At 34.9% G+C, this 13529-nt stretch overlaps 1 protein-coding gene across 1 annotated transcript in view; it reads right to left on the bottom strand.

Moving 5' to 3' along the window:
* LOC105819284 (protein DDX26B) overlaps positions 1-13529 on the bottom strand; it is a 58916-nt gene that overhangs the window by 16695 nt on the left and 28692 nt on the right. Inside the window, exons 8-9 of the mRNA XM_012655491.1 lie at positions 11520-11672; positions 8347-8479 (exon numbers count right to left, since the gene is read on the bottom strand). Coding sequence (XP_012510945.1) covers positions 8347-8479; positions 11520-11672 — 286 coding nt within the window. The remainder of the gene's footprint in view (positions 1-8346; positions 8480-11519; positions 11673-13529) is intronic.

Here is a 13529-nt window from a genome sequence, read left to right as displayed (position 1 = left end):
ATCATTTTAGTGAGGATCCAGAACTCTCACCCACACACAGTAATAGCAAGGACACTTCCCTCTTTGAGTATCAATGAAAAACAAGAACCTGGGCTTCTACCCCCACCTGGCATTAGCATTAATGATGAAGCACCTCCCAATCTCTGCCTAGGGTGTGTGAGAGGAAGTAAGCTAAAATAGAGGGTTTAAATAAGACCCAGAGAATCAAAATATAATATGAAAAATGTACAGGTTTCAACTGAAAATCACTCATCATACCAAGAACTAAGAAGATCTCAAAATTAATTTTAAAAGACAATCAAGGATGCCAACACTGAAATAACAGAGATATTAGAACTATCCAATAAAAAATTTCAAGTAGCCATCATAAAACATGTTTCAACAAGTAATTATGAACAGGCTTGAAACAAATGAAAAAATATAAAGCCTCAGCAAAGAAATAAAAAATAAGAAGATATAAAGAAGAGCCAAACGGAAACTTTAGAACTGAAAAATATAATAACCAAAATAAAAAGCTTGGTGGATGGGCTCAACAGTGTAATGTAGGGGACAGAGGAAATAATCAGTGAGCTAGAAAATAAAACAATGGAAATTATCCAGTTTGAATAATAGAAAATAGACTGGAAAAAAATGGACAGAACCTCAGGAACCTGTGAGACTATAAGAAAAGATCTAACATTCATGTCATTGGAATCCTGAAAGGAGAAGACAAAGAAGGTGGAGCTGAAAGAGTACTCAAGGTAATAATGGCTGAAAACTTTGCGAACGTGGAAAGAGCCATAAACCTACAATTACCTATTGGATACAATGCATACTATTTGGGTGATGGATACACTAAATGCCCATATTTCACCACTATACAATTCATCCATGTAACAAAAAAACCACTTGTACCCTCTAAATCTATTGAAATAAACAAAGAAAAAAAAGAGACATAAACCTACAGCCTCAAGACTTAGCTGAGTTAACTCCCAAAAGAATAAATCCACGGACTTCGGTGGGGGGGGGGGAACCAAGGGCAACACACGTAACCTAAACATATGTACACCCATAATTTGCTGAAATAAGAAAAAAAAAGAATAAATCCAAATTAAACTTCTGAAAAGAAAACTAAAGCTAGAAATAAATCTTAAAAGCAGAGAAAAATAACACCTCACCTTTTGGGGACAAAATAGTTAGAATGAAAGTGGATTTGTTATTAGGAACCAAAAAGAACAGAAGGAAGTGACACAGCATTTTTCAAGTGCTGAAATAAAAAGACTGTCAACCCAGAATCCTATATCCAACCAAAAAATCTTTCAGGAATGAAGGGGAAATCAAGACATTCTCAGATGAAGGGAAACTAATAGAATTTGTCACCAGCAGACCTATCCTAAAAAAAATGGCTAAAGGAAGTTCTCTAAACAGAAATGAAACAATAAAAGAACAAATCTTGGAATGTCAGGAAGGAAGAAAGAACACGATAAGCCAAAATACGAGTTAACACAACAGACTTTCCTTTTCCTCTTGGGTTTTCTAAATTATGTTTGACAACTGAAGCAAAAGTTATAATATTGCCTCATGTGTTTCTAAATGTATATGGAATAGTTCAGATAATTTTATTATAAATGGGGGAAGGAAATGTGATATAAAGAGAGATAAAATTTCTATATTTCACTCAAATTAGTAAAATAATAACAATGGGTATACTGTGATAAGTTATGTATATATAACACCTAGAGCAATACTAAAAAAGCTATCCAAACAGATACACTCAAAAACACTACAGATAAATGAAGATGGAACCCTTAAAAATGTTCAAGTAATCCAAAAGAAACCAGGAAAATGAAAACAGAGAAAACAAAGAGAAAAATATAAAATGGCAAACTTAAGCTCTACCATAACAATAATTATATTAAATGTAGATGTCTAAATACACCCATTAAAAAAACAGCATGGCAGACTGGATTAAAAACACATGATCCTAAATTGTGCTGTCTACAAGCAACTCACTTAAACATAACAGTTATAGTCAAGTTAAAACTAAAACAATAGGAAAAAATATATCATGCAAACATCAAAGAAAAGCAGGAGTCTATATATTAATATCAGATAAGGTAGACATAAGAGCAAAGAAAAGTAGCAAAGATACATTACATAATGATCATTCCAGGAAGAATACACATCGATACTAAATGTGCATGCACCAAATAACAGAGCTGTAAAATATGTGAAGCAAAAATTGATGCAACTGAAAGAAAAATAGACAAATCTACAATTATAGTTGGAAACTTCAACACCCCTTTTTCAACAACTGACAGAACACATAGAAATTCAACAAGGATATAGCAGAAGTGAACAATATCATAAACCAACAGGAATGATTTAACAGTTATAGAATACCCCCCAAACAATAAGAGATCTACATTATTCTCAAGCTCCTATGGAATATATACCAAGGTAGACAACATCCTGTATATAATATAAATATGTAACATATTTATAAGAATGGATATTGTATACAAAATGTGTCCTCTAACCACAATGGAATTCAACCTAGAAACTAGTAACAGAAAGATAACAGGTAAATTTAAAAGTAATTGAAAATCAAATAATATACTTCTAAATAATTTATGGGTCAAAGAAGAAATATCAAGAGAAATCATAAGATATATTAAAGTGAATGAAAATGAAATACAATATTTAAAATTTACGGGAAGCAGCTAAATTAGTGCTGAGAGAGAAATTTATGTCACTATGTACTTACATTAGAAAAGAGGAACAGTCTCAAACCAATAATCTAAGATCCCATTCCAAAAATCAAAAAAGGAAAAGCAAACAAATCCAAAGCAGGGAGAAGAAATCGATGAAATTGAAAAAAGAAAACAACTGATAAAATTAATGAAACAAACAGTTGGTTCTTTGACAATATTAATAAAAGTGACAAACCTTTAGCAAGGCTGACAAAAAAGAAGACATAAGACCCACATTATCAATATCAGGAATGATATAGGTGATATCACTATAGACCTTGCATACATCAAAAGAATAGCGAGGAATCACTAAGAATGACTCCATACACATAAATATGATAACTAAGATGAAAAGCAAATCCTCAAAAGCACAAGTAACCACAATTCACTCAATGAAATACATAATTTGAATAACCCTATAACTATAAAAGAAATTGAATTAATAATTTTAAAATTCCCAAAAGGAAGATCTAAAGCCAGATGGTTTCACTTAAGAATTCTTTAAAAATTTAAAGAATAATTAATGCCAGTTATATACAATCTCTTCCAGAAAACAGGAGAAACACTTCCTAATTCGTTTTGTGAAGCTAGTATTACCTTGATACCTAAACCAAAGACAATACAAAAAAGAGAAAACTACAAATGAATATCTTTCATGAATACAAATAAAAAATATTAGCACACAGAAACCACTAATATATAAAAAGAATTATACAACATGACCAAGTGAGGTTTATTTCAGGGATGCAAGGCTGGTTCAATATTTGAACATCAGTCAATGTAATCCATCATACTAATAGACTAAAGAAGAAAAATCATATGGTCATATCAAGTGATGCAGAAAAAGTATTTGAGAAATTTCAACACTTATTTATGATTAAAAATACTCTGAAAAATAGAAATAGAAGGGGAACTCTTTAACTTGATCAAGGAAATCTACAAAAACATCATACTTAATAAAAGAATGAATGCTCCCCCTCAAGATTGGGAACAAAGCATAGCTGTCCGTTCTCACCACTATCATTCAACATGGTACTAGAAGTTCTCTACAGTACAATAAGGCAAGAAAAGGAAATAAAAAGCATAAAAATCAGAAAGGAAGACGTAAAACTATCTCCATTTTTAGATGACATAATTGTCTATATTGAAAATTCCAAGGAATCTACAAAACTCTCCTAGAACTAATAAGTGAGTTTGGCAAGGTTGCAGGACACAATATAAACATGAAAATCAATTGTATTTCTATATACTAGCAGTGAACACGTGGATACCAACATTAAAAATACAACACCATTTGCAATCACTCAAAAAATCAAAATGCTTAGGTGTAAATCTAACAAAACACGCATACAGAAAACTGCACAACACTGGTGAAGAAACCAGAGAAGACCTAAATAAACATTTGCAAGTCACATATCTGACAGAGGACTAGTATCTATGATATATAAAGAACTCGCAAAACTCAACAGTAACAAAAGCAAACAATCCATTTAAAACATAGGCAAAAGTCAGTTCTCCAAAGAATGTATAAGATGGCACATAAGCATATGGAAAGATGGTCAATACCATTAGCCATTAGGGAAATACAAATTAAAGCCACAATGCTATATCACCATACATCTATCAGAATGGCTAAAATAAAAAAACAATACCGACAACACCAAAGGCTGGTGAAGATGCAGAGAAACTGGGTCACTCATACACTGACGGTGGGAAGGTAAAATGGTATAGCTGCTCTGGAAAACACTTAAGCAGTTTCTTAAATAAATAAATATGCAACTACCATGGGATCCAGCAATTGCACTCCTGGGCATTTAGCTCAGAGAAATGGAAGACCTGTCCTCACACAGAAACCTGTACACAAAAATATTTATGGTAGCTTTATTCACGATAGCCAAAAAGCAAAAACAGCACAGATGTCCTTCCACAGGTAAACAGCTAAAGAAACTGTAATATATTCATGCCATGGTTTACAATCCAGCAACAAAAAGGAATAAACTATTGATATATGTGACAAGCCTGGATGAATCTCTAGAGAACAATGCTTAGTGAAAAAAGCGAATCCCAAAAGGTTACATATTGAATGATTCCATTTATATAACATTCTTGATATGATGAAATTATAGAAATATAGAATAGATCAGTGGTTGCCAGGGGTTAAGGAGGGGCTGAGGACAGGAAGGAGGTGGATGTGGCTATAAAAGAGCCACATGAGGGATCCTTGTGATGAAAATGTTCTGTAACTTCATTGTACCAATGTCAATGTCATAGTTGTGATATTGTACCATAGTTTAGCAAGACATCATTTGGGAAAACTGGATAAAGAATACATGGGATCTCTTTGTATTATTTATTTGTAAAAAAATGTTATTCCAGGCCGGGCGTGGTGGCTCACACCTGTAATTCTAGCACTCTGGGAGGCCGAGGCAGGAGGATCGCTCAAAGTCAGGAGTTCAAGACCAGCCTGAGTAAGAGTGAGACCCCATCTGTACTAAAAATAGAAAGAAATTGATCTGGACAAATAAAAATATACATAAAAAATTTGCTGGGAGTGGTGGCGCATGCCTGTAGTCCCAGCTACTTGGGAGGCTGAGGCAGAAGGATGGCTTGAGCCCTGGAGTTTGAGGTTGCTGTGAGCTAGGATGACGCCACGGCACTCTAGCCCGGGCAACAGAGCAAGACTCTGTCTCAAAATAAATAAATAAATAATAAAAAAAATGTTATTCCAAAAAATCGTGTTAAAATACATAACATTTGTCATTTTAATTTTTTAAGTGTAAAGTTTATTAATGTTAACTATTTTCACATTGTCGTGCAACAGATCTCTGGAACATTGTCATCTTACAAAACTGAAACTCTATACCCACTCAACAATTCCCCCTTTTCCCTAGCCCCCATTTCTATGAGTTTCACTACTTTTAATACCTTATATAAGTGGAATCATACAATATTTGTCCTTTTGTGACTAGCTTATTTCACTTAGAACAGTGTCCTCCAGGTTGTTCCATATTGTAGCATGTGACAGAATTTCCTTTTTTAAGGCTAAATATTACATTGCATGTATATACCGCATTTTCTTTATCCATTCATCCATCAATGGACATTTGGGTTATTTCCACCTCCTGGCTATTGTGACTAATGCTTCAGTGAACATGATAGTGCAAATATATCTTCAAGATCCTGGATTCAATTCTTTTGGATATATACCGAGAAATGGGATTGCTGGATCAATGTTAATTCTATTTTTAATTTTTTTTTTTTTGAGACAGAGTCTCACTGTGTTGCCCGGGCTAGAGTGCCGTGGCGTCAGCCTAGCTCACAGCAACCTCAAACTCCTGGGCTCAAGCGATCCTCCTGCCTCAGCCTCCCGAGTAGCTGGGACTACAGGCATGCGCCACCATGCCTGGCTAATTTTTTCTATGTATTTTTAGTTGTCCGATTAATTTCTTTCTATTTTTAGTAGAGACGGGGTCTCGCTCTTGCTCAGGCTGGTTCCGAACTCCTGAGCTCAAACAATCCGCCCGCCTCGGCCTCCCGGAGAGCTAAGATTACAGGCGTGAGCCACCGCGCCCAGCCTATTTTTAATTTTTTGAGGAACCTCTATACCGTTTTCCATAGTGGTTGCACCATTTTAAATTCCTACCGACAGTACACAAGGATTCCAATTTCTCCACATTTTCACCAACACTTCTTATTTTCTGTTTTTTTTTTATAGTGACCATCATAATGGGTGTAAGGTGATATCTCATTGTAGTTTTGATTTGCATTTCTCTAATAATTAGTGATATTGAGCATCTTTGATATGCTTATTGGCTATTTGCATATCTTCTTTGGAGAAATATCTATTCAAGTCCTTTGCCCATTTTTTAATTGGGTTATTTGTTTTGTTGTTGAGTTGCAGGAGCTCTTTATATATTCTGGATGTTAATCCTTTAACAGATATGATTTGTAAATATTTTCTCCCATTCTATAGGTTATCTTTCACTCTGTTACGTCTTTTGATGTGCAAAAGGTTTTAAGTTTGATATAGTTCCATGTGTCTATTTTTACTTTTGTTGCCCTTGCTTTTGATGTCATCTTTCTCTGTACTATTTCTTACAACTGCATATGAATCTACAATTATCTTAAAATAAAAAATGTGTAAGTGGTATCATGTAGTATTTATCCTTCTGTGTCTGGCTTATTTCACTGAGCATAATGTCCTCCAGCATAGTGCCTATAGTTAACCATATTGTATACTTGAAAATTTACCAACAGGGTAGATCATATATTAAGTGCTCTTATCACAAAAAGAATGACCATAATAAATAAAGAGGGCAGGAGAAACTTTTGGAGGTGATGGATAGGTTTGTGGCACAGATTGAGGTGATGGTTTCATGGTTTATACTTATCTTTAAATTCATCAGGTTGTATACACTATATATGTACAGCTTTTTTGTATGTTAATCAGACTTCAATAAAATGAATCAAAAAAAGTGTATTCAGAAAATAGAAAATTTATACCATTAACAGTCAAAATTAACATTATCTAATCTCTTTATAATTGTAGAAACTGAGGTCATAAAGGCATATTTAAGAAAAGGGATAAATAAGTCTGCAAAATATAGACAATTTTATATTGGCAATCTTATTAATCTCAAAGATATAACCTATATCTTTTATTAATGACAATAACTCTTAAAAAGAGGATATTTTTAGATTGGACTAAGAAATAAAATAAATAGGCTATACAAAACAATCATACTAATATATTTATGATGATCCATTTTTAAACTTAACTCTCAATATTTTAAAATATTGCCTTATCAGTACATAATTTGTATGTAGTATTTATAACACTAAAAGTCTTATGCCTTTGATGATCATATGAAAACTTGGTAAAGATTTGATCCTTTTTTCAAAAATTAAGAAACCCCGCCAGATAAAAACATTCACAACTTTACAACTAGAAAGATACCGTGCAATATTACATTACTCTAAATAGATGTGACTCTTCAAACGAGAAAAAAATCTCTGCACACATTTTCAGTAGTATCTGAGTAACAGCTTCTTGAGTTGTTCCTTTTAGAGTTTTGCCATGGAAACTGCATCTTCTACAACCACATTTATTCCAGAAGTTACTTTTGCACCTATTTCCTTAACTCACCACTCTGCCTAAAACAGATGCCTCAAGAGCATTTAATCTTCTGGGGAGAAATGAGTGCAAGCCAATACCCCTGTGGAAGCTCTATTTTCTGAAGAAAACCATCTGACTCCTAGACTGTTAACCCCAATTAATGGTATTTTTGGCCCAAATTAGTCTGCAAAAAACTCAAGTGCACTTCAAACCGGGGGGTGGGAGAATGTGCTTTGCAGCTTGCAACTCAAAGAGCAGTGTAAGAATCACACATCAAAGGTCAAGTATCTCTTCTTCTTCTGTTCAATGTAAAAACAGCAAAAAGAAAAGAAACAAAACAGAAAACAGTAGACAAATTATATCCTTTCAAATCAGTGTTTGGACTTTTATCTATCCTGGTATCAATTATTCTTTGACTACATTTAAAATGCTTAGTCCATTATCTAGTTTTCATTTTGTTGTATTTTAAAGATGATTAAATAGCACTATTTTACTTACCTAAAAGAGGAAGTAAAACTGGGTAGTTGTAAGGCATCACAAAGAGGTTTACACAAGTTAAAGTCGTACTGGCTTTTAAATAACCAAATGGATATCCAAGTTCATTGTATTTTCCACTGCTAGTAACAAATACCTGAGAACATGAAGTAATATACCATGCTGACAATAAGGATTTTATGTCAAGCCAAACTCACAGCAACATTCTATAGCAGCATCTGTGGCACAGTGTAATTGTAATTTAAAAATAGGAATTGCTCTTTTAGTCTACTGTTATGTCAAAATAGATCAAACTAAATATGAATGTTCAGATTGCAATTCTATAAATTATATTAAGAAGTGAAACTGTACTATGCAACAACCATTCAGAGACCACAGGCCACATCAAAAATACCAAAATATTCAGTTGGTTAGTACAGTGGAAAATAAGACTGAAATACCATTAAGTGACACCAGCCATTAAAAAAAATTAACTTCTTAAAAGAACAAGTGGTTAAAAAAAAAGAACAAAAGAACAAGTGATGACCAGAGTGCAGACTTTTAGGGAAACGGAACGTGGCCCCATGCCTAAAGCACGAAATTATAAAAACAAAGCCCACTTAAAGGATTATGTAAACAGTCCTCATATGTACTATTATTAATGTACTATTGTTAAGTCTTTGCTCTATTTCCCTTTGCTGCCCTATTCCCTTACCCATTTATTCATTTTATATTTACTGAGCAACCTATTATATATAAGCCAGGCACTACTGCTAATTATTTTGAGGCAGCAAGAAAATGCTTTGGTTCAATCTGGAAGGCATTTTCTCTTGCAAGTTACACTGGTAGAACAAACATTCAATAAGATTAAAACATAAATCTGTATTCCATATGACTATCTTCTTATTCCTTATTGACATTCTTGATTTGATATATATGTCGTCAGCCCCCATGCACTCGATATGCTGTATCAGAGTCCTCTAGCTACCATGGTTTTTCTCTGTGTTCCATGTTCAGACTCTTTGGTCCAAATCAGGACACCAGTATATACTTTTAGTGACCTAGACTTTTACTTTTCCAAGATCCTTTGGTAGGATCACTTAAGATAAAAGTCAAACCCGGATGTTGAACAGAATTCATTTACCTTGCTAGTTCTTGGTACCAGCAATATCACCTGCCAATTTACTAAATTCTTGTTATATTTAGTTATCACTGAGAATAAATCTTTCCTATGTAATTTATGACTCCTATGTAATTTATGACTTAAAACATGAGTTGTGCTAAAACATGTTCTACTAGATTCTGTCCCATAATTTAAACCCTAATAGAAACAAATAGCTATAATAAAACATGCTATATTTTATTTCCTATGTGTATATTAGAAGAGGGGAAAAATTCATCATAAAGGATAAAAAATTTATATACACACAGTAGTCAGTCAGCCTTAGATTCCCATGAAAGAAAAGCACTGTTTTTAGTTTCTCCTTCCTTCCTTCCTTCCTTCCTTCCTTCCTTCCTTCCTTCCTTCCTTCTCCTTACTTAGTCCCTTGAGTTTTTTCAAATTCCTTATCACTCACAGATTCATAAAATTTGGGGGTTCCAAGGGATCTTTAGAGACCATCTAGTCCAGAAAAAGTAAGTGCCTGGCACAAGGCCACATAGTTGATGGCAGAGTCTCCATTATGGTTTTGCCAAATTTGCTGGCTCCTGGTTTATTTTATTCTTTTTCACTCCTACTGATTCATCACATTAAAAATACTCTAAAACAAAGTAACATAAGGTATAGGAAAAAGACATATGGCATATTTAAGGGGCTGTACAGGAGTGAGGACAAGATTTAAATTTCTTTGGAGAGGTTTACAAGGAATGTGCTATATAGAAAAGAGGGGTTATTTTAGGGAAAAAATATAATTTGTAATTTTATTGCTTTCATTGAAAAAAATGCTTTTGACCTATAAATTCAAACCTCATATCTTTTTTTAAGTTAGCAATTTATCATCCACATCTCTACATTTCTAGCACTTTCTGTGCAAATTATTAAGTATATGGCTCAATGAATGCTCACAAAGTGAATGTACATGTGTAAACAGCACCCAGGTTAAGACACACAATATGACCAGAAACCCCCTCGTGTTCTCTTCTGGTCACTACCCTGCACCCTCCAAGAGAAACCACTATCTTAACTTCTAACGGAGTAAGTTAGCTTTACCTCTCTTTGGACGTATATAAAATGGAATCATACAATATGTGATCTTTTCTGTCTGGCTTTTTTTGCTCAGTATTATGTTTGTGCGATTATTCTGTTTCTTGTGCTTTTACATCCTTGCTTTAAGTCTGCTCCTTTTTTATAACTGGTTTTAGCACCTTGGGAGAATTTAGCTTGTAGACATTGAATTATTGTAGCAATAATCTCACATTTGAGGATAAAACAGATGGCAGTCTGAAAGTGTTCTTTGTGTAAATAGAGCCTAACAACTACTGATTGCTATATGATCCTGGAGTTTAGAAATAGAACAAACATCTTTACAGTGTAGGTCTTTTTTGTTGCATCTAAATAAAAAGGCTGTGACTTGCCATGTCTGGATTTTTACAAATGAAACTCCATAGGTGACTCCATTAACCAATCAGAAAGTCCTTCTGGCTGAAGTATAACACTTCGAAGAGCCAGTGTATGATATCTCTGTGCATTTGTCTCATCCAAGTGGTAAAATCCACACTACACACACCAGTGTGATTTGTACTACAGGAAGAAGGATTCTATTACCTTACACTAATACTGATATTAGTTTCAGGGCTTATGGTTATCTGCCCAAACTATCCTGTACTTCCAATCCGTCAAGTTCAAACTAAGGGCTGAGAACCTTGCTTCAGCTGCAAAAGCCATACCTGAATAAAATTACATCCTTTAGGTTAGGGATTTTTAACCTGGGGTCTGTGGATAGGCTTCAGGGTGGGGGAGGTCTCCCAAATCTTCAAATACATAGTTTCATCTGACTTTATTGCATTAAGTGACAAATTACAGTAGACTAATGATCCACATCAGTCTGAAATTATTTGCTTGGTGCTATTGCTTATTTGATAGCATTTGTGAGAAATATTAACAGATTGAGTCTAATTATTTCAAGATTAACCTCTTAAAACAATTCCCAGATCCCGAAGTGGTTACAGACATTTGGCTAATAGGTAAGGATAAGTACCTGCCAGCAGGTATGGGGAGACTTTCGTTCCAAGATGTACTGAGTTAAGGGTGAAGGTTCAAGTTCATATTTGTCAAAGGGAAGTTTGTCTATTACCATTGGTTCACAATCTACACAAGAAAACCTCACAATAGGATGAGATGTTCGTGGAGGCTAAAAAAAGAGAAGAAAAGATGGTCAGGTATCAAGCAAGCTTACATTTCTGACAATTCTGCAAGCCCTTTTGTATTTTGTTAAACCATCAGTGAGATACAAACTAGTGTTTTGAGAAAGAGGGTTACTAGATCTCTAGGAATCACCAACGGCTTTCATGGGAGAGGGGACTCAGATCCTTTCTCTCTACCATCTGCTTGGCATTGGAAAGAGGAAAAGTAAATTACAAAACTCATAAGTAGAGTTTCAGTGAAGTAAAAAAAAAACTGCTTTGAATATGTTTAAGAGGTAATTATGATCTGTAGGATGAACCCTGAATTTCAGATCTACTTTGCAACTTCCAAGCATTGTCTACCCTTCATTCCTTTTTTTTTTTTTTTTTAGTTTTACAAGTTTATAAAGATTATAGGCAAAGCGGGAGCTCAGGGGGCTCGGACCTCTCCGTTGGTCTCAAAAAGCCCCTTCATTCCTTTATACCATGAGGTTACAGATAGTTCAGATACTGCTGGGGAAGAGGAATTCATGCAACTTTCAAATGAAATAACGACAGAGCTCAAGCCACTAACAAGCAAAATGAAAAATAGTAAAGGCATGGAACGGGCAAGATAGAGACCAATAATGAGCCTGCCACAATTCCAGGGCTCAGATGGATTTTTCCAGCACTGCTAACACCCACATGCTTGCCTTGAATAGCTGCAGCTAGGGATGCTTTGGGCTGGGCTGCAAAGGCCTGTGTACCTGGGTTATCAGAGCAGATTAGTTGAGAAGTCATTTTATGAACAGGTTTATCTTGTGTGACTAGAGAGCACCAGAGAGAGAAAGGGGGGCATCAAGGGCAATATGGAAAGATAGGGAGACAGGACAAGTTCCAGGGACAAGGGTGAGAAGTGGGTCAGCCTATTCTTGCTGAGAGATCTGTAAGGCTAATATGAATATGAAAAATATCTTTGCTTCCTTTATAAAAAGTAAAAACAAAGTCATTTGCCTTTATAATTTACAGACTTATAAGATGTTTGGGGGTTGAGAAAAATAGGCCTCAAATGAGCTTTTAAAGATGGAGGAAAGGTAATACGAGCCATGTGTGGATTACTTAGAATTTCTCTTATTCTAGTTTTTCATGATCTCAGTTTTAATTAGCTTTGTGAAATATTTCTGACTTCTTAGATTTGAACATGTATTAATAAAAAAGCAATAAATACATGAGTGAAGCCTCTGCAGTAGCAATAATGAAGTAAATTCACCATAAAACCTATTCTCTGGGGTTTGAAGGGGCTGAGATTTGACAGGTGTGCCACCTTGGAGCCCTGAGGGGATGACTAGGACATTTACCCTCACGCACAGCAGGGGCTGAAGGGCTCTTCAGTCTTACATTCGGGCCTTTCATGGCTACTCCTGAAAAAAAATGCAGGAGCCTAAAAACAGTAATCTAGTGCCACTGCACTCTAGCCCGCGTGACAGAGCGAGACTGTCTCAAATAATAATAATAATCCAGGAGAAAATGCAGTTCACTGTCAGAAATTTCTAAAACTTAGAATGATTAGCTGAAACAGGAAGGTGTTAAACTAGAGTAGTGATCTGTTTGCGCAGCGCCCCCCACCCCCTGCCCACACAAGAGAAATTACTCAGGCTTTCTTAAATTTGGAGGGAGAGAAGGAAGAGGAAAGAGAGAATGGGTTTCATACAGTCTCCCTTATTACTAGGCACTGTCCCCTCACAAAAAAGCCAGTTGATCTGGTACTAGGAGCAACTATAATATCAAACCCTCTTCTACCACATGCAGTGACGAAAAAGACAAGTCCTTGCTTAGAGATCATTTTAAAAATATTGCTTAATTACCCGTCATTGCTACAGAAGTCC

Source organism: Propithecus coquereli, unplaced genomic scaffold (genome assembly GCF_000956105.1).
Source record: "Propithecus coquereli isolate 6110/MARCELLA unplaced genomic scaffold, Pcoq_1.0 Scaffold478, whole genome shotgun sequence".
Classification (NCBI taxonomy): Eukaryota; Metazoa; Chordata; class Mammalia; order Primates; family Indriidae; genus Propithecus; species Propithecus coquereli.
Note: the sequence above shows the minus strand (reverse complement) of the source record. Positions and strands in the feature narration are given on the sequence as shown.